Genomic DNA, 22,248 nt, shown 5'->3' with positions numbered 1-22,248 from the left:
GTGACCATCTGTGAAAAGTCGGGTGTAGGTGACTTGCTCAGCATCACATGGGAACTCTGTGGTTGAGGCAAGAATAGAATCCAGTTTTCCAGTGCACCCTCATATTGACTTTACCATGAGACCATCCTATTTCTTCTGCAGTTTCCTGCCTCATTTATTAGACAGCTTCCAACTTCTACAAAAAATGAGGTAGGGGCCCTACAGACAACAGACTCATTCACTACACAACCCACTGGCTCCCAGTGCCAATTTTCCTCCCTGGGTTCTTCATACAATTTCAGTCTCCCCCTTCCTATGGCTCCTTGTTCAAGCTTCTTTGCCCAGCCAGTTCCAATTCTCCCCATTCATGACAGCTCCCTATCGGATCTGTCTACCCTACCCCCGCCACTGTTCCTCGCAGGTCTCAGTCTCCTTGACCAACTACTCCCAGTCTCCCCATCATCTCTAAGAAGTCTCTCCTGAGCATGTCAGAACTGCAACTTTTCAAAGGGTTGGAACTTGGCCAGATATGGGCAGATTTTCATAGGGACAGCACAAGGCACATCCCTGATACAAAGGCCACCACCTTGCCAAATTTCAAGTCTCTGTCCCAAACCATAGGGATGCTAGACCCTCTCAAAGAAAAGGTCACCAGAATGTTTTTAAGATGGACAAAACCATTGTTTCCCCAACCTTGTTCTCAGAAATGGCCTAATCATTTTAGCTGAAACTCTCCTCCAAAAATGCAGCCTGAGGCAGACACCTGGCATGGAAAATTTCAGCCTAAACAATTAAAGTTTTGAAAAGTTACATACTGAAAACAGGGCCTTATAATGGGAAGTGAAGGGCAGCCTTAATTATTGGTGCTATTACTGGTGCCACTTATAATATTCTGTGCCAGGAATCATGCCTCTTCACTGGTTGTTTGCAATTGGCCTACTTGAGATATTAATGCAGAGAAAGTACTGTCTGTTGGCCAGAGCAAAAGACAGATTCCTGGGTTCTGTTCCTGGCTCTATCACTGACTTGCTATGTTACTATTTACCATTACTAACTGCTTGGGTTTATATATGAACTTCCCCCCTAGACATACTATAACCTAACTGTCCATTAGGAAGTATTTTATACCTACCTCTGAAGCAACTGATACGAAAACTGTTACAGACAGCGTAACTTGCTAAATAGACCTCTGGCCTGATCTAGTCCGATAATTTCTATGTTCCTATCACCTTGTGAAGTCACTTAACTGCTATGTGACTCAGTTTCCCCAACTGTATAATGGGAATAATTATGCTCACCTGCCTCCAGCAGTGTTGAGGCTTAGTATATTATTATTTGTAAATAGCTTTATGTTTGTTGGAAGAAAGGTGCTACAGATGCAGGGGGTTAGACTAGATGATCTCCTGAGGTCCCTTCCAACCCTGATATTCTATGATAATATGATTAATGATGTCAGGTCAGGCTATGCCTGCTACAGTAATGAGAGTAGATGGTACTACCTGAGGCTCATCAAACCCACTGCCTTGTAGGAGGGCATAAGGCTAAGGAAGCAACCCCTGACAGAAAAGCCCTACTGCCTTGTGGGTGAATTCAGGAGAATGTAAGGCTAGGAGAGCAAACTCAGACAGAAAATCAGTAGTGGAGGCCCTAAACTGTCAGGTACTAATATTTTAGTATCTTTCCGGCAACTCCTGCAGTGGATCGGGTACAAGATGTATTGGTTCTGCCTCTCCTCTGGATTTTACCAGTGACGCCGAGAGGGGGGTCCTGATGCATGGGCAACTCAGGGCCTCCATATCATCTGCCCAGGCTTGTGCCTTGGAGAAATATTCCAGCTTCACCTCAAGTGTCGACACAACATGGGAGGCAGTAGTCACCGGTTCCAAGCTCTTACTTGACTGGCGTAGAGTTGAGCGCCAGGGGCTGTCTCCGATGATGGGAGAGATCATTGTATCTCACTGGATAACAACCGCCCACCATAAAACTGAGCAGCACCCAGACAACAGGGTGTTGTCCTGCCACAGTCTGCCTTCAATGGGTGCTGAGAGCTTAGACTTTTATAACTTGACAAGTGGACTGTAACCAACGCACCAGGCAAATCAAGAAAAAGAAAGAAAACATCCTTAAAGATAGGGTGCTAGAACGTTTGCACCATGACAACTGGATTATCTGAGGACCTTCAACAAATCAATGATGCATGTAAAACTGCTGCGATCAATGACAAGCTGAAACGACAATGTGGATATCGCATCCCTCCAAGAAACATGGCTCCCATCAAGCGGATCTCTAAGGGGAAAAAAAGACTACACATTTTTCTGGCAGGCGAAAAACGCTGAAGAAACACAAGAGCATGGAGTAGGATTTGCCAGCAAGAACTCACTTCTATGGATGATTTGTTATACCAATAAATTAAAAACCAGCAGGATCTTATTAAAGGGAAAAAGGCAAAATACCACATTTATTGTGAATACAGAAAGAATCATAGTAAGCAGTTAGTTACAGCTATAACATTCCATTCAATCTCATATTTATTCACACATTCATGCATTCATACACACACACAGGTTCTGCAAGGTTGTTATCATAGTTACCAGCCTTAGAGTTGCTCATGCGAAGCCACTGGCCAGGTGGCCTGGACATGAGGAGGGAGCAGAGCCTTGTCAGATGCTCATCTGATGCTCCTGGAAGTTGGTATGCAGAATCAGACCCCAAAGTTCTCACTTTTTAGAGTCTATTTTTATAGGAATTTCTTCCTATGCCAGTCTGTGGGAATTGCTTCATCATGCTGTTGCTGAATCAATCAGCAAATAGCACATTCCTGACGGCTCCGTGCTGCTAGATGTTATCTTGTTCTTTGGTGCTCCCATTCTTGAGGCTGTTGGGTGGATTCCAGTCTGCCCTTCGGGGGTCCTCTGGTTATTTCCACTTGACGCCTTCTTCAGCCGATGGACACTGGATTCTTAGGCTGGCACCTCCCTGATCATTCAGTTATTATCCACACCAAGCATCCATCTACATACATCCTCTCTCTCTATTTTAATCACAATTGTTAATACAACAAAAGGGCGGGGAGTCTCTGGGTGCTGTTTCTGTTGTAAGAGTATTGCTTTGAGTCTGTCTCTCTGTGAATTGCTTTGAGAACAGACTCTGTCTTAGAATGTACTAACACAATTAGCAGCTTGCAAGTTTCACACATAGAGGGAGAGAAACAGTACCAAAAACCAAGAGACCTCTTAAATTAGTAATACCCTGGAATTTAAACTATGGGGAACCAAACGCATTTGTGATTTTAATACAGAACGTCTTTAATATGATCCAACAGATTGAGCCACGTATAAATGGATCAGAAAGAATTTTGGCATCATGCTTGTTCACATCTGAGGGCCAAGTCAACCTTGTGAGTGTGTATGCCCCAACGCTCTCCTCATCATTGGACATCAAGGACCAATTCTATGACCAGTTGAACAGCACCATCAGCAGGATTCCAAAACATGAATATGTTTTCCTGCTAGGTGATTTCAACGCAAGGGGAGGAGCTGATCATGAAAATGGACCAACTGTCTTGGTCAACACAGAACTGATAAGATAAATGGAAATGGTCAGAGAGTGCTAGAATTTTGTTCCTACTACGACCTTCATTCTTCCACTCAAAGCCGCAACACAAAGTATCTTGGAAACATCCCTGATCTGGCCACTGACACCAACTGGATCTTATCACCACAAGGCATACCAACCTTATGTAATCCTTTGCCAGGTGGAGCCAGTAGCAACCAGGGCCGGGTTCAATACCTTTTCAACAATACAACACAGAACCAGCTCAAGTTCCCACCCAGTAACCTGGGAAAATTACACACCATCCCTGGGTACCTGAGAGGCAATACTTCCCCACTCACAAGCACAGAGTCTGAGTGTAGAAAAGAAACTTTTAATGAAAGGAGGGAAGTCACCTGACATTAATTAGGGAAAATGCCACAAGCAGGATTCATAATCATAAAACTGTGAGCAGGACACCCACCCCAGAGTGCATGGGGCAGTGTCTTCTGCCTCGTGTTCTTGAGTCCTACAACCAAAAGTTCCTTTTCTGTGCCCCTCTCTGCTCCCTCGCCATACCCCACTCACAGTGGTTGTCTTTGGTCAGTGAGGACCAAGGGTTCAGAGGTGCATCTGTGGGAGTTCACCTCCCACGCAGGGAAGAAGGCACCTTGCTTGCTCGACCATCTGAGAACTCGCCAGCCGCAGTTCCTCTCCGCTGGCCACCCTGCCAGCCATCATTCCTCTCTGCTGGCCACCCTGCCAGCCACTGTTCCTCTCTGCTGGCAACATCAGAAACATGTATGATGGGCTCAAAAAAGCTTTGGGTCCAATTTCAAAGAAGACAGCCTGAGTCATCCTGAACAGACTTCAGACCCTTGCAGACTTCAGACCCTTGCAGACAGCATCTATCCTGAATCACAGTACAGCTTCAGAACAGAACTGAAAGATCTACTATCAGCGTGACCTTTTGCTGAGAAAACTACAAGAGAAATGCAGAGAACAAAAAAAGCCCCTTTACATAGCCTTCATCGATCTTACAAAGGCTTCTGACCTTGTCAGTAGAAGTGGACTATTTGCACTTCTAGAAAAGATTGGATGTCCCCCACAAGCTCTTAAGTATGATTCGGTTCTTCCACGAAAACATGTATGGGACAGTCCAATATGACAGCTCAGTCTCCGAGGCTTTCCAGATTCATAGCCGGGTCAAGCAAGGCTGTGTACTTGCCCCAACTCTGTTTGGGATCTTCTTCTCCTTGCTACTGGAACCAGCTTTTGGTTCCTCAACTGAGGGAATCTACTTGTAGACAAGATGAAAAGCTTTCTGATGGAAAGCTGTTCTATCTTGCAAGACTTAGATCTAAAACCAAGACACGGGGGACCCTCAATCAGCACCTCCTCTTTGCTGATGATGCAGCCGTGACAACTCACACAGAAGCCCATCTCCAAAACCTCACAAACAGTTTTTCCAAAAGCCTGCCAAGACTTCAGGCTTACGAGAAGCCTAAAAAAGATGAACATAATGTACCAAGGAGTTGAAGAAGCACGCTTCATCAAAATCAACCACTATGAACTCAAAACGGTGAACAAGTTCATATATCTGAAGGCCTCTATCGCAGCCAACCTCTCACATGAAACAGTTGTTTCTGAGGCTGTGGATGGCATCATGTTCTGCATGGCTGAGGTTATGGGGCAAGTGACTCATAAAACTCTCATAAAAAAGCAACCTTCCACACAAACTTCCTCGTGGCTGGACTTTATAAAAACTAGACAAGCCATTTACAACATACACTTTGCTTCTCTACAGAGGAAAAACGACATTAAACTATCTAAACTGCTACATGCCACAAGGGGCCATAACAGTGGTTCCCTTAACTCACCCAACAATATTGTTAATCTATCCAGCTATACTCTTAGCCCGGCAGAAGAGTCTGTCCTATCTCGGGGCCTCTCCTTCTCCCCCATCACACCCACAGACATGACACAGTTCTGCAGTGACCTAGAATCCTACTTTCGATGTCTCCGACTCAAGGAATATTTCCAACACACCACTGAATAGCACACTAACCCACAGAAAGCTTCCTACCAACACTACAAAAAGAAGGATTCTGGGTGGACTCCTCCTGAAGGTTGAAACAACAGACTGGACTTCTACATAGAGTGCTTCCGCCGACATGCACAGGCTGAAATTGTGGAAAAGCAGCATCACTTGCCCCACAACCTCAGCCGTGCAGAACACAACGCCATCCACAGCCTCAGAAACAACTCTGACATCATAATCAAAAGGGCTGACAAAGGAGGTGCTGTCGTCATCATGAATAGGTCAGAATATGAACAAGAGGCTGCTAGGCAGGTCTCCAACACCACATTCTACAAGCCATTATCCTCTGATCCCATTGAGGGTTACCAAAAGAAACTACACCATCTGCTCAAGAAACTCTCTGAAGAAGCACAGGAACAAATCTACACTGACACACCCCTAGAGCCACGACCCAAAATCCATAAACCTGGGAATCCTGGATGCCCCATCATCTCAGGCATTGACACCCTAACAGCAGGATTGTCTGGCTATGTAGACTCTCTCCTCAGGCCCTACGCTACCAGCACTCACAGCTATCTTCAAAACACAACTGACTTCCTGAGGAAACTACAAACCTTTGGTGATCTTCCAGAAAACACCATCCTAGCCACTATGGATGTAGAAGCCCTCTACACCAACATTCCACACAAAGATGGACTACAAGCTGTCAGGAATAGTATCCCCGATAATGTCACGGCAAACCTGGTGGCTGAACTTTGTGACTTTGTCCTCACCCATAACTATTTCACATTTGGGGACAATTTATACCTTCAAATCAGCGGGACAGCTGTGGGTACCCACATGGCCCCACAGTATGCCAACATTTTTATGGCTGACTTAGAACAACGCTTCCTTAGCTCTCGTCCCCTAATGGCCCTACTCTACTTGCGCTACATTGATGACATCTTCATCATCTGGACCCATGGGAAGGAGGCCCTTGAGAAATTCCACCAGGATTTCAACAATTTCCACCCCACCATCCACCTCAACCTGGACCAGTCCACACAAGAGATCCACTTCCTAGACACTACAGTACTAATAAACGATGGTCACATAAACAACACCCTATACCGGAAACCTACTGGCCGCTATACTTACCTACATGCCTCCAGCTTTCATCCAGACCACATCACATGATCCATTGTCTACAGCCAAGCTCTAAAATACAACTGCATTTGCTCCAGTCCTTCAGACAGAGACAAACACCTACAGGATCTCTATCAAGCATTCTTACAACTACAATACCCACCTGCTGAAGTGAAAAAACAGATGACAGAGCCAGAAGTGTACCCAGAGGTCACCTACTACAAGACAAGCCCAACAAAAAAGTAACAGAATGCCACTAGCCGTGACCTATAGCCCCCAACTAAAACCTTTCCAGCGCATCATCAAGGATCTACAACCTATCCTGAAGGACGATCCCTTACTCTCACAGACCTTGGGAGACAGGTCAGTCCTTGCTTACAGAGAGCCCCTCTAATCTGAAGCAAATACACACTAGCAATTACACACCACAACAAAAACACTAACCCAGGAATCAAACCCTGCAACAAACCCTGATGCCAACTCTGTCCGCATATCTGTTCAAGGGACACCATCATAGGACCTAACCACATCAGCCACACCATCAGGCGCTCGTTCACCTTCACATCTACCAATGTGATATGTGCCATCATGTGCTAGCAATGCCCCTCTGTCATGTACATTGGCCAAACTGGACATCTCTATGTAAAAGAATAAATGGACACAAACCTGACATCAGGAATTATAAAATTCAAAAACCAGTAGGAGAACACTTCAATCTCCCTGGTCACTCAATAACAGACTTAAAAGTGGCAATTCTTCAACAACAACAAAAAAAAAACTTCAAAACCAGACTCCAACGTGAAACTGCAGAACTGGAATTAATTTGCAAACTGGATACCAACAAATTAGGCCTGAATAAAGACTGGGAGTGGATGGGTCATTACAAAAACTAATTTCTCCATACTAATTTCCCCCTACTGTTACTCACACCTTCTTGTCAACTGTTTGAAATGAGTTACCCTCATCACCACAAAAGTGATTTTTCCTCCCTTGATATTCTACTGTTAATTGAATTGTCTCATTAGACTGACCCCACACTTGGTAAGGCAACTCCCACCTTTTCATGTACCATAAATACACATACACACCAGCTACTGTATTTTCCACTCCATGCATCTGATGAAGTGGGTTCTAGCTCACGAAAGCTTATGCCCAAATACATTTGTTAGTCTCTAAGGTGCCACAAGGACTCCTTGTTGTTTTTGCTGATACAGACTAACACGGCTACCATTCTGAAACCTGTCATCAGGAAAAGAGGCTCAACAGCTTTCATATGCGTTGCCTTCATTGAATCTTTGGAATCTCTGGGAGGGACAGAGTCACCAACACTGAGGTGCTCAAGCAGGCCAGCATACCCAGCATGCAAACACTCCTCAGAGATGCCATTGCTGGCTTGGGCATGTGTGCCAAATGAATGATGGGTGCATCTCAAAGGACATCCTCTACGGCAAATTGACATCTAGAAAAAGAGCCAAAGGGTGCCCAAAATTGTATTTCAATGATGTGTGCAAGCGAGACCTCAAAGAAATGGACATGGATGTGGATAACTGGGAAGGTCACACTCAGGACCACAGCCTTTGGAAAGAAGAGCTCAATAAAGGTCTCTGGAGTCACGAGGAAGCGGTTCAGCTTAGCAGAGAAAAGAGCTCACAGAAGGCAGAGCCCAAAGGGACGAAACATCACCTTTAAATGTGACAGATATGGCAGAGATTGTCTCTCTCGAGTGGGTCTCTTCAGCCACAACCACGGCTGCCATAAAACCAATTAAGTAAATTCTTTACCTCTCAGGAGCGCATACCCATAGTCTTTAGAGACTGAAGGATGCCTAATACTACTATATGAATGCTTTTATAATAACTTTCTTGTATTAAATTAATCCTCTACTTACCAGTTATTTAACTACATAGGCATCTTTAAGTGTTACTAAATGTTCTTAACAACTAGGGATTGGGAATCAGGATGAGTACAAGCACAATGGTTGTGATTACAGGATGAGTACAAGCACAATGGCAGCTAGCCAGAGATGTCAAGAGTAACAAGAAGGGTTTCTTCAGGTATGTTGGCAACAAGAAGAAAGCCAAGGAGTGTGTGGGCCCCTTACTGAATGAGGGAGGCAAACTAGTGACAGAGGATGTGGAAAAAGCTAATGTACTCAATGCTTTTTTTGCCTCTGTTTTCACGAACAAGGTCAGCTCCCAGACTGCTACGCTGGGCATCACAAAATGGGGAAGAGATGGACAGCCCTCTGTGGAGATAGAGGTGGTTAGGGACTATTTAGAAAAGCTGGACGTGCACAAGTCCATGGGGCCGGACGAGTTGCATCCGAGAGTGCTGAAGGAACTGGCAGCTGTGATTGCAGAGCCATTGGCCATTATCTTTGAAAACTCGTGGCGAACCGGGGAAGTCCCGGATGACTGGAAAAAGGCTAATGTAGTGCCAATCTTTAAAAAAGGGAAGAAGGAGGATCCTGGGAACTACAGGCCAGTCAGCCTCACTTCAGTCCCTGGAAAAATCATGGAGCAGGTCCTCAAAGAATCAATCCTGAAGCACTTGCATGAGAGGAAAGTGATCAGGAACAGCCAGCATGGATTCACCAAGGGAAGGTCATGCCTGACTAATCTAATCGCCTTCTATGATGAGATTACTGGTTCTGTGGATGAAGGGAAAGCAGTGGATGTATTGTTTCTTGACTTTAGCAAAGCTTTTGACACGGTCTCCCACAGTATTCTTGTCAGCAAGTTAAGGAAGTATGGGCTGGATGAATGCACTACAAGGTGGGTAGAAAGCTGGCTAGATTGTCGGGCTCAACGGGTAGTTATCAATGGCTCCATGTCTAGTTGGCAGCCGGTATCAAGTGGAGTGCCCCAAGGGTTGGTCCTGGGGCCGGTTTTGTTCAATATCTTCATAAATGATCTGGAGGATGGTGTGGATTGCACTCGCAGCAAATTTGCGGATGATACTAAACTGGGAGGAGTGGTAGATACGCTGGAGGGGAGGGATAGGATACAGAAGGACCTAGACAAATTGGAGGATTGGGCCAAAAGAAATCTGATGAGGTTCAATAAGGATAAGTGCAGGGTCCTGCACTTAGGACGGAAGAACCCAATGCACAGCTACAGACTAGGGACCGAATGGCTAGGCAGCAGTTCTGCGGAAAAGGACCTAGGGGTGACAGTGGACGAGAAGCTGGATATGAGTCAGCAGTGTGCCCTTGTTGCCAAGAAGGCCAATGGCATTTTGGGATGTATAAGTAGGGGCATAGCGAGCAGATCGAGGGACGTGATCGTTCCCCTCTATTCGACATTAGTGAGGCCTCATCTGGAGTACTGTGTCCAGTTTTGGGCCCCACACTTCAAGAAGGATGTGGATAAATTGGAGAGAGTCCAGCGAAGGGCAACAAAAATGATTAGGGGTCTGGAACACATGAGTGATGAGGAGAGGCTGAGGGAGCTGGGATTGTTTAGCCTGCAGAAGAGAAGAATGAGGGGGGATTTGATAGCTGCTTTCAACTACCTGAAAGGGGGTTCCAAAGAGGATGGCTCTAGACTGTTCTCAATGGTATCAGATGACAGAACGAGGAGTAATGGTCTCAAGCTGCAGTGGGGGAGGTTTAGATTGGATATTAGGAAAAACTTTTTCACTAAGAGGGTGGTGAAACACTGGAATGCGTTACCTAGGGAGGTGGTAGAATCTCCTTCCTTAGAGGTTTTTAAGGTCAGGCTTGACAAAGCCCTGGCTGGGATGATTTAACTGGGAATTGGTCCTGCTTCGAGCAGGGGGTTGGACTAGATGACCTTCTGGGGTCCCTTCCAACCCTTATATTCTATGATTCTATGATTATCCATACAATGGCTTCATTGAAACAAATGAGGAGAGGAGTTCATCGGTAATACAAATTGGACTGTGCAGGAAGGGATGCTGTTTACATTACAGCAAATGTTCCTGAAGCTGAAAGAATGGGACCCCTCATTTTGCTTGTGCTGGGGTTAGAATCACTAGCAAGGAAGTAGCACTTCCCTCCCTTTAGGACAAACTCAGATCCATGTCATAGAAGAATCCAGACTCAGCTTTTCTGCTTTACTCTCTGGATTTCCTTCTGTATGATCAAAAAATGGCATAGTAGGCTTGCATGTTTGTTGTCCTTCAGAGACTCTAGATAACATGTTCAGGTTACAGGAAAAAGAAGATTTATTTCCTAACAGCCAGACCTGCAAACTTAACCTACTTACCAGCAAGAGGCTCATCTGGCCCTCAGTATTACAGCCCCTGTAAACCCCTTTTCCTCTTTTCTCAAAATCAGAGACAGAAAGTGAAAATCTGCATGACTAGTTCTGATCATTTTGTGTTGATTATTGTTATGAGAACTACAAACATTTAAAACATGATAGGACATTTGACATAAAAGCAGAAAGCTATTTAGGTACTTTACCATTCTTCCCACCATCTTCACAATCAGCATCACACTCGTCATCTTTATTGTCCTGTAAGTCATTTCTTATGGAAAGCTTTCTCTCCACCCATCCTTTTTTCCTTAAACTTCTACGAATTACTGGGTAGGGTCCACAGATGGTAAAAATGTTCTTTTCCTAAGATTGCAAGCAGATACTTTTAAATGAAAACACAGACACTGCCAAAATATTATGGTTTATCTTTAACAAGTAAGGTCTACATCAACACTAGTGCAATGCCTTTGAAGTTGCGAGCACTACATTTTGAAAACAAGAGGGGAAACACTGAAGACGTATTCATTAGATTTCAGTGGCACCTACAACATGTTAGGAGCTGTCCACACACACAGGAACACAATCTTTGTCCTGAAAGCAATCCCGCTGATTATTCCACAATAGTATTAAGCAATTTCCCTCCAGTAACAAATGGCTGGTTAGCACAGTGGGAATACATATCACCCAGTCACTTTGGGACAGCCAAATTAATGAAGGTGAACTTCAATGTTACAAATGAAATTTTGCCATATAGACAGACAGACATGTTTTATAGCATGAAATCACCATCTTATCTAGGTCAAATGGATTTATGTCTATATCTATTCTCTGTCGCAGGGTTTGTTCCCCTCAGCCTGTAAACCCCCGCAGAACTCAGCAATAACAAATTCCAGTAAGAGAAGAGCAAATGTATCGTAGTTCAGTGTGAGAATGATGTGTACTGACAAAGCTCTGGCACGGGGGCAGTCTTTGTACAGTGCTATCTGCACTATAGCCCTGTCTAAACAAGAGGGAGGCTATTTTTAAAAAATACCAACACAGTTTTAAAAACCATTTAGCAAACAGGGTTTAACAACTTAAAAAAACTATTAGCTCATTATGATCAACTTCCAGCTGACCCCCAGGAAAAATATCATTGTTAGAAAACAGTATTGTAAATGGAAAAACAAACCACTAAAATCTATTGTCAACACACATACCCTGATTGCCTTGTCAGCTAAAAATCTTGCCAGCTTATATTTGTCCAGTTTGGGGGAGAGAGGCAACTCTTCTGCAATTCTCTGGTTTAGCTCTAAAAAAGAAAATAAAGCTATCATGCAACAGGAACTGTAACCAAAGGAGCAATTAATACATAGAAATAGAGGCCCATCTTTTGCAGTGCTCAGTCATTTCTAGTAGTGCCCGCAATGTGCCTAGGCACTGTATAAACATATCAGTATGTACCTAAAAGCTTACAAACTAAAGCCCTTATCCTGCAAGTTGATCCATATTGCCACCAGAAGTCAGTGGAACATCATATGCGCATAGGGACTTATCTAAGCTACTCATCTGGCCCCCATCACCAGAGCACCTTATAATCTTTAATATATTTACACTCATAACACCCCTGTGAGGTAGGCCAGTGCTATTATCCCCATTTTACAGATGGGAACAGAGAGGCAAAGTGACTTGCCCAAGGTGTCATACGAAGTCTGTGGTGGAGCAGGGAATTGAATCTGGACCTCTCAAATCATAGACAAGTACCCTAACCACTGCATCACCCTTCCTCTTTTCCTGCCCATGTGGATCAGTTTGCAGGATCAGATCCTGAAAGGACTGTGGGATTGGGTCCCAGAGCTCCCTCAGTGTACCATATAAGGAAAAATCATTGGGATTTCTCATGACTGCATCTTGGAGTGCTGAGAACACTAACATGCATGGTACGTAAGATGCTCATGGATCTCAACCTCATTTACTAGTAAACGTATTAAATTGTTCTGCATTTTATTTTCAAAGAAGTGGCATCCTTGTTGGATTATTTATCATAGGGCCAAATCCTGTTCATCACATGGGTGATCACTCTGATCTCAGTAGGACTACCCATGAAAGTAAAATAATTAACATTATGGCTCACTTTTACTGTCCTGGTAATTTGTTAGGGGAGCATGACATCTATAGAAAGGATACAGATATGGACATTGACCCAGATCTACACCCTGAAATACTCAGCACCACGATGCCTAACCTCTAGAAAATCCCTCAAACAATAACGTGATCCACAAAGCTTGAGTTAGGCTCCCCATACAATGCAGGGGAGAGATAGCACCTAAGAATGTGATCTGCAAAAGTCAGCATGCTAAGCAGCGAGCCACCTAAGCTAGCCAATGGGAGACGCAGAGGAGAGGGTGTGTGCTAAGCCCCACCCCCTCATGCAATTCAGCACCTAAATCTGGGCTGCAGAAAGGGGACTCTCTCTGCTAGCGAACCACAGCTGGGAACTCCTCTCCTAGAGACAAGTGGCTTAGGTGCCTAAGCTGTTTATTGTGAGAATGAGTTATGCTCCTGCCTTACCCCACACAAAATGAACAGAGGTGGGGATCAGAGTCAGTGGACCAGAGAGACTCTAGCCTGGTGCTTATGGCACCCACCTGAGAAGTGGGAGACCCAGGGTCCAGTCCCCCTGCTCCAATAATGATTTAAGTATTTACCCAAAATGAAACAGCTTCAACAGGACAGAGTGAGAGAGCTCCACATCAGAATATCCCATGGCTTAGTAGTTAGAGCACTGTCCTAAAAGGAGGGAGACCCTCTCTTCAAATCCTTTCTCCCCCTCAGGCAGAGTGTGGAACTGAACCCACATCTCCCACACACCAGATGAATGGTCTAACCACTAGGCTAAAAGCTATAAAGGGATGGGGGCACCTCCACCATTGGCCAGATCTTGAGTGGAATGTGAGCACTCCTACCAGATCAGACCCTGCAGGCAAGATAAGTGCTTTTTCCCTGGTTCATGGATCGCTCTAGGGCTTAGGCAGAACAGGTTTCTGGGCACCTAGAGTGAGGTAGCAGCAGGCATGTCCATAGGCAGAAACTTAGGTTCCTAGGAAACTTTTACCCTGAAAGCTTAGGCACTGCCTATGGGGTTAAGTGGCAGCCAACTCTGGGTTTTGTGGATCACAGTGGAGTCTAAAAATGGGACTTGGGCACCTAAGCCCCAGAATTAGGCACCTAACTACCTTTGTAGATCTGATCCCTTATCAAACATTTGCTGGTGGTAGACAGACACTAATCCTTACCTAGCTCCTAAATAAAGGCCCAATCCAGCAAACACTTAGGGTATGCCCTCACTACCCACCGGATCGGCAGGCAGCGATCAATCCAGCGGGGATCAATTGATTGCGTCTAGACTAGACGCAATCAATCGATCCCTGAGAGCTCTCCTGTCGACTCCTGTACTCCAGCACCGCGAGAGGCGCAGGCAGAGTTGACGGGGGAGTGGCACCAGTCAACTCACTGTGGTGGAGACACCACGGTAAGTCAATCTAAGTACGTTGACTTCAGCTACGTTATTCACGTAGCTGAAGTTGCGTAACTCAGATCAATCCCCCACTAGTGTAGACCAGGGCTTAAGCACATGTGTAAGTTTAGTCATCTCAGTAAAGTTACACATGTGCTTAAGTGTACATAGGAATAAGGCTAACCTTTGTTTTCTAACTATTATAAATAAAGTACCAACTATCTCCATTTGCCCCTCAACCTAGCCATCATTCATTGGCTGATCTTTTTTTTTTTTACAGCTATTGTGGCAGAAGTGAGACTTAAGGAGAGATCTGAGGAAAGAGTGGGTAGTGGCCTTATGGATCAATTCAGGAAAGGATTTCCACATCTAAAGGGCTACATAGAAGAAGGTGTACAGACACTGTGCAAGAAGCTGTCAGGTGGACAAAGCTGGCATTGCTGGCAGAAGGGAAGGGGGCGTGGGGGGGGGGGCAATGCAATCCAAAAAAGAGCGGAAACGTATGGAGGAAACAAGCTACAAAGGGAACCTGAATTTGATACAATGAAATGGGGAAATCAATGAAGCTATTAAAAGAGGAGGAGGATATAGTCAAAGAGATGGGCAAGAAAGGTGGCCTTAGCAGCAATATTTTGAATGGAGTGGCAGTGGTAATGGGAGCATTAGGGAGGCCAGAGAGGAGGTGGTTATAATTGTTAGGGTGGTAGATGATGAGGGCCTGAATGAGACTTTTAGCTTTCTGGACAGAAAGAAAAGGATGGGTTTTAGAAATATTTTGCAGGAAGAAGCTTCAAGAGAAGCTGCTATGGACAGGACATTCCTTTGCACAGAAAAATATTATTATGGAAAAAGTAAAGACTAATGAGCTTTCTGATTAGTCAGATGATTACACCTCAGCAAAGCTTCCTTTTTCCACCAGTTCCTGCAGAAAGAGTAACTTCCTGTGAAAGCTACTTTTCCATATGAAGTCTACGAAGAAAGAAAGTAAATTGAACATGAAATGACAAAACAGACCCCCCCACACCATTGTCAAGTATAATGGAAAGTATGGTTATTCAAGGTCTGATCATGCAACCAGAACTGCATTAATTGCACCATTCTCCCCATACAGAGCCCTTTTGGCTTCAGTAGGATTCTGCATGGTCCACCCACATACATGCAATCACTGGATTGACTCCAAATGGAAAGTTACCTCTGTTGAAACGTTGCCAAGGTAGACTACCTCAAACTAAACAAGTTTCCACTGGATAGGATTCCATGCTATCAGCAGCTAGGGAATTTAGGAAATGCCTTGGCCTTTTTAAATAGCTTTAAAAGTCTGGACCTTAAGTCCAGATCCCAAACACAATAATCTCTATGGGAGTCTTTCAACTGATTTCTATGAGATTTGGATCAGGCTTTTAATTAGAAGAAAGTACTGCATTTTTATATATACCCATTTGTTTTAATGATCTTGTGCAAGTACTCAGTCATAATATTACTTTCAGAAATCTTTAATGCCGTTTGTAGTTATTTTTGCTAAAAATTCTAGCATTTTCATTAATAAAACATAGTATAGTGTGAATTTAGTCAGCTGAGAATCAGCTTGCTGTACATAGGTAAATGATTATCCATACCAAATGTGTGTGAAAATGTTTAAATTAGGAAATACCAACATTAAGGTACTGACCAGCCAGAGACTTACCAGGAAGCAATCCCAGGTGGCAGCAAGCTGTGGGAAAACATTTGTTCACAACAACTTTTGGAACCTTCTGCGGAGGGAGGTTGGTTCTTATCATTCCTATCAAAGAGAAGAGACAGTTTCCAAAATACAGAACTAGAGAAGTTATCTGAAATTGATAAGACTAGATGTTATAAGTGAGTTAATAACAAAAATAGCCATAGAGTCAAGGAAGAAATAGTTAAAAGCTCAAATTATGATACAAGCTTTCTAATGAAAATGAAATGAAGCTGATACTAGAAACCATTGGTGGAACCAATTTCTTCTATGATTCCAATTACCCATTTCCATCAATGGCAGAAACTGGTCAATTAATATATATGAATTTATTTCACGGTGGGAAAAAATAATTTTCTCTATAGATTAATAAACTCTTTTAATTTAGGTATATAAATTATATCCATAAGACATTACTCAAAGGAGATGTATTAAAGACAGTTAGTTCTCAAGGACCTGATTCTGAAAAGTAGTGAGAGCCAAATGCAGTTAATGCAGAATTAAGGGTATTTATATTCTACTAGAAATGAGCAAAAATGCATGTGAGTTAAGGAAGGAAGGAAAACTGGCTCACCAGCAAGTTCCCTTTTCTCCTAACCCTGCAGCAGCCTCTCCCTTGGGAATCCACATTAGCAGAGAGGTTGGGTTGAAGGTAGACATAGGATGACTGGTGGCTCTCCACCAGATTTTCCACACAAAAATCCCACAGGCTAGATTTAGTAGATTATTCCTTTGCACTATGGAATTCCTCACCTCGGTGGTATATTTCTGGACAAACATAGTTGGAGGAGATTGTAACAACACATCCCCTGCAGGAACCTAAATATGCTTTCCAGGGACTGCAACAAACCAGAAGTGCAAGACGGCAGTGCGTAGCCAAGGTGTGGATGGCTCTTGTGCCTAATGGATCCCTGAGCTCTGCATATGTCTTGGGAGATCTGAGAGTTTAAGAGTAAAACTTCCAGTCTCTTCCACGAAGGGACAAACTCTGTCACATCTCTACTGCTCTAACACCCCTCCCCCACCTCCTCCTCCTCCTCAACCCCAAACTGGAAGAAGTCCATGGACTCTCCAACAGTTGAAGATTTCAGAGTTTCCACCTCCCTAATCACAAATAACCAGAGCAGAGAAGAATGGGACCCTAAATGTATCATGTGACTGAAATCTCACTCTGTGTCTGTTGCTCTGGGCTACTGCTGGTTTGAAATCTCTATATAACGATGTCTTTGCATTAGGAATGATGTCATATATAATTTTGTAGACTTTAAAAACTCAGGAGACTTCCAAACATACAGCAATGATCCAGTGAAACAAATGTGTAGTTTTAATTAGGCATTGAAATTAAATCATTAACAAATTCCAGCTATACATTTTTCTCTCCTAAAAGCTATAGTATAGAAACATTACATCCTGATCATTAGAGACCACATCATCACAACTTTCGACTTATCTTTTTTAAAGAACATAAGTTGTCCCATAAGTAGAAAGTCTAGATAGGCAATGGACATTGAAAAGACACTGTGCAGGGTAATTCATCTCTGAACGAACGCTAGCTAGGGACATGTCCTATTCTCAGACTAAGGGATCTTTTGTTAGAGAGAGAGAGAGTGTCTGAAAAAAGATGATTAATTATATATTGATATTTTATAGCTCTCATGTGACTTTAGCAAAAGTTTGATTAAAAAATCATTTGCAAATACAAACTGTTTTCTTCTTCTTTTCTTTCTGCATCACTTAAACCCAATGGGAGTGGTCTTCTTTCTGCATGAATCTGATTCATCATGATATATTAAGCTAGGTCATCGTTACTTCACTCTTTGGCTATTTGCCCTGCAAACTGAGAGGGAGAAGATAATTCAATTTGTCATATGCTTCCATGCTACATTTTCCTCTATCTCTTATTATTTTTAAATATTAAAAGGACAAAATCAAAACTTTAAAACACACACTTCTTTTTGAGGATGCTTTCCCTACCATAGTATTGTTCACTGTAGGTAAGTGATGGGAAATGGCTATAGAAATTATGCCAAACCAAAAGTATGCAATCGATATGCAGTCCTCCTAACTGGCATGGAAGAAAGATACTTTGGGTGTATAAAGAGGTCAGAGTTTCTGTAACAACACAGGCAGTTTCAGCGATGGTCTCCCAAAATACACGTATGCCCCTCCATGACTAGACCTATATGGCCTGTCTCTGAACTGCACTGTCTCCCTGTGAAGACTAGGAGCTACTAGGGGCAGGGTACAGTGTTTTCCCCAGGAATTGAAATGGGGGGGAGGGGTCAGGGCCAATGAGGGGTGAGACCGTGAAAGTGAAGGTGGACTGTATGGCACCATAGTAAAAACTGAAAAAATGTTTCATGACTATTCTCTTAGATCTAACTCGTTTTAAAATCATCACACAAATTAAAGTTGGCTACTCAAGCCTTCTATGAAGCACTACATCTATATCCTTCTTGGTTTCTTGTTATAATTTTGCACAACTCTTAATGAACTTCTTGAATGCAATGTGTTCATCTTCGGTGGCTTCTCGTGTGTCCAGCGCTTCCATTCCTTCAATTGATATGCTCATTAGTTCATTCACATGATCAGGCAGAAGGTGACTTCTTTCAGAACACAACGTTCTATTCAATGATGAAAAAGAAACCTCAACTGTACATGTTGTGACTGGGAATAGCAAGAGATGAATTCCTACTTCTTTCATCCTAGGAAACATAGCACAAAAATCTATTTGAGCCCCTAGTGATGATAAAAAAAGAAGTTGAAGTCAAATCTTCATTCATTCGTCATATAATATTTCACTCTGTGTTCAAATTCTCTATTTTGTCCTGAGCACAAGGCAGCCCCATTGCTGGTAGAGCCTTATTCCGCTCAACTGTCGGTGTTTTATAGGACAGGGATCTGTAAAAGCTATGTGGAGGTTGAGTAGAATCTAGAAGTCGCTGTTGTAGATATTTAAGAATCAAGTCTATGTACTTTTTCAGTTGTCTTAACAAACACTTCTTGTCCTCTTCACTTAAGGATTCAATATAAATGCCTTCATTAGTCAACTTCTGAAGTCAACTGAAGTCTTTTGCTTCGTCCAGTACTTTTTCGATGGATAGCTCTCCGATTGATCCAAATGTAGCTTCTCTTGCTGGACAAAGATCTATTACTGTTGTAGCAGATGCCTGGATGGCATTGTTTAATGACCCAAGTGGTTTCAACAGTAGACTTACAAGAGAGAACAGCAACAGTTTTCTCTGAATGTAGTAGCAAAAGTAATCCACCAGCCTCACTACTTAGATCCATCCCATCTTGGTAGATACTTTCCAAAGCCAGTAATAATGGCTGGAGTAATTTTAAGACAACAGCCAAGGATCGCTCATGAGAAAGCCAGAGGGTTTTCCCAGGTTGGATTAATTTGAACTTCAGTCCCACTCTATCTTCTATATTTTCCAAGATATTCAGTCTTTTTGGACTCTTGCTGAAAAAAGAATATAACGAAGACATTAAATTTATAAAAAGAAAAGGAGTACTTGTGGCACCTTAGAGACTAACCAATTTATTTGAGCATGAAATAATAATAAATAAATTGGTTAGTCTCTAAGGTGCCACAAGTACTCCTTTTCTTTTTGCGAATACAGACTAACACGGCTGTTCCTCTGAAACCTGTCATTAAATTTATAGATTTTTTAATGTCTTTTGAAGTCTGCAGCTCATACTAACGCTAGTTGGAATAGATGGCCTCTGCGATGAGTATAGGAGAGATTAGGGTTACACTTTTCTCTGAGCAAAACTTTTACCCCACCATGTCTTCCAGAGCAGCTTGCAGCCCCATCAAATGCACAAGCAGCCATCTGTTTGGGGTCCAATTGACAAGCATTTAACTTTTCTAAGATGTGGGTTGTCACAGCTGCAGCCGATGTGTCTTCTATAACTTGAACATCTAGAAATACATCTACTGGCCTACCACTGACATCAAGATAACGTACACAATGACTTAACATTTGCATGGGTGCATTCATCAGCCATATATGCAATTTTTTTTAACGTGGTGAGAGAGTTCTTCACTTATTCAACTGTTGAGTCTTTCACTGTTACACCACATGCTTCTCGCCAGTTAGTTGAGTTTCTTGCAGAAAGATAGTGAGCATTTGCTGGTCTTGTTCGGAACCAGTGTTCAACTTCAGGATGAACAAGTGACAATGAACTTAACATTGGCCTCCAGTTTGTAGTGTGTGGTATCTCTTGCTTAAATAGAAAGTATGATGCCACAGCCAAGTTTGTTCGCATGAACTGTGTTGTGTCTCCAGCATCCTTAACAGCCTCATTAACACTCACTGGTGTTGTCCTTAGTCAGTGGAGACTCAGAGGTGCTTCTATATGAGTTCATCTCCCAGGTGGAGGGGGGGGGGCAAGAAGGCACCTTGCTCATTCCTCCAGCTGCTCACTGTTCACTCTGGCCACTATTGTTCGTTGTACCACCGTTCACTCCATCACTCTGTTGCCAATAGCCCTGCGCCGTCACCTTCTGCTGCCACCTGCCACTATAACCCCTGTGAGTTGGTTTCTTGAGGTTTCACCCAGCTCTCAGTGATTTCAGCTGAGCCCTCAGTGGTAGAACCTCACTGCTAGTGCAGACTGGGCCATCTCATCCACAGAAACACTGTCCCACAGCAGCTCTAAGCACTTAGACCTGATTATCAGTGTTTTCAGCTGCAGCGGTCACTTAACAAAACAAAAGACTATCTATGGAGCCTAATCAGCTCTGTCTTTAAACAGTGGAGAGAGGCAGGTCAAATAGTACTTGTGACTCAGGCAGACCACCATGCAAAACACCTGTCCCCACCCTCTCTCTTGATTCCCTCAATCAGCACAGGCTAAATAGTTCTACTCCCTTTACTCATACAGTAAGAATAACATTTCATTACCCCACCCCACCCCCGCATTCAAGTGATTTGTAACCCAACCCCAGTCAAAATCTATCACTGGGGCAACACAGCTCTGTTTGCTGGATACCTAGGTAGATTAGGTGTGAATGTAAATACAATCTGGTCCTGAAGCTTTTTCCCCCCAACCCCCAGCTCATCACTAGCTGTCAGGGAGAGCTCATTTACACTTTGCTTACCAATCATAATTTGAAATTATTAGGTTGGCCAACATCACCAAAATGAATGCACTGACACTGTCATAAAAGACAACAGTTGTATAAGGAAGTTAGTCTATGCTCATACCTTTCAAATCTATTATACTTTTTCAGATACACATATTTTATCATACATTTTATGTGCTTTTAAAGTGTGTATTAATATTTCAATTTCAATTCAAATGTCCAAACAATCATTAAATTGGCAACGCTGCATGTAACTAGTTCACAAAACTGTGGGGGGGGGGGGGGGGGCGTGTTGTGGAAATTCAGGAGGGGTGTAGGGAAATCCCGCAGGGACTTGACCTTTAGCTGATCCGAGATATGAAGAGCATCAGTGAGGGCAAGACACCCCTTATGGAGGGGGCAGAGGGAGTTTCCAGGCCAGGCTGCGCACACTAGGTGGCCTGTTTAACCAGCCTTTGGGGTTGTCTCTGGCAGAGAGAGCGGGACCGACCCAGGCGGTTCTAAGGGGCAACCTGGAGACAGAAGTAACTTCCGTGGCCCGGCGAGCCCACCCACCTTACCCTCTGGGAGCAGCTTCTTTCCCCGGGGCTGCAGGCCCGGCCCTTCCCTCCCCTGGTTGCCAGCGCGGCACGCTCCGCGCGCGCCCATTGTGACCTTCGCGGGCAGCGCGGGCGCTGTGAGTCACTCTGGACAAGGGCGGCGGTGGGAAGCCGCGGCCCCAGCGCCCCCGGGAGGGCCACAAAGGGTCGCTCCCCGGCTCAACCAGCTGCTTGGCTGTTACTGAGCATGCGTCAGCTGCCTGGGCTTGCCCCCAGGGACGTGGGCTGTCGCTGGTGGCCTACGGCCTCTCGGGTGGCTGCCCCTCTGACTTGCGGTTGCAGAGCGAGCCCTGCTGCGAACCGGGCTGCGCGGGGCAGGGCTGGGCCGAGTGTGTTGCAAACTGACTGCACGGAAGGACCACACACGTGGAGGCAGGGGACGGAGGGAGGCAGATCAGCAAAATCAGGAGTGACCCCCTCCGTCCCCAGTCCCTCACACTTT

General features: G+C 44.0%; 1 protein-coding gene across 2 annotated transcripts in view; it reads right to left on the bottom strand.

Moving 5' to 3' along the window:
- TTLL8 (tubulin tyrosine ligase like 8) overlaps positions 1-21,968 on the bottom strand; it is a 60,449-nt gene extending 38,481 nt beyond the window's left edge. For both annotated transcript variants that reach the window (XM_048836829.2, XM_075124472.1), the window contains exons 1-5: positions 21,768-21,968; positions 17,817-17,949; positions 16,080-16,175; positions 12,099-12,190; positions 11,106-11,262 (exon numbers count right to left, since the gene is read on the bottom strand). In XM_048836829.2, coding sequence (XP_048692786.1) covers positions 11,106-11,262; positions 12,099-12,190; positions 16,080-16,175; positions 17,817-17,895 — 424 coding nt within the window. In that variant the 5' untranslated portion in view covers positions 17,896-17,949; positions 21,768-21,968. The remainder of the gene's footprint in view (positions 1-11,105; positions 11,263-12,098; positions 12,191-16,079; positions 16,176-17,816; positions 17,950-21,767) is intronic.
- Between the last annotated feature and the right edge of the window lie 280 nt (positions 21,969-22,248).

The sequence above is a fragment of the Caretta caretta genome, chromosome 1 (assembly GCF_965140235.1).
Source record: "Caretta caretta isolate rCarCar2 chromosome 1, rCarCar1.hap1, whole genome shotgun sequence".
In the NCBI taxonomy this organism is placed as follows: domain Eukaryota; kingdom Metazoa; phylum Chordata; order Testudines; family Cheloniidae; genus Caretta; species Caretta caretta.
The sequence above is the reverse complement of the archived record's forward strand: the minus strand, read 5'-3'. Positions and strand labels throughout refer to the sequence as shown.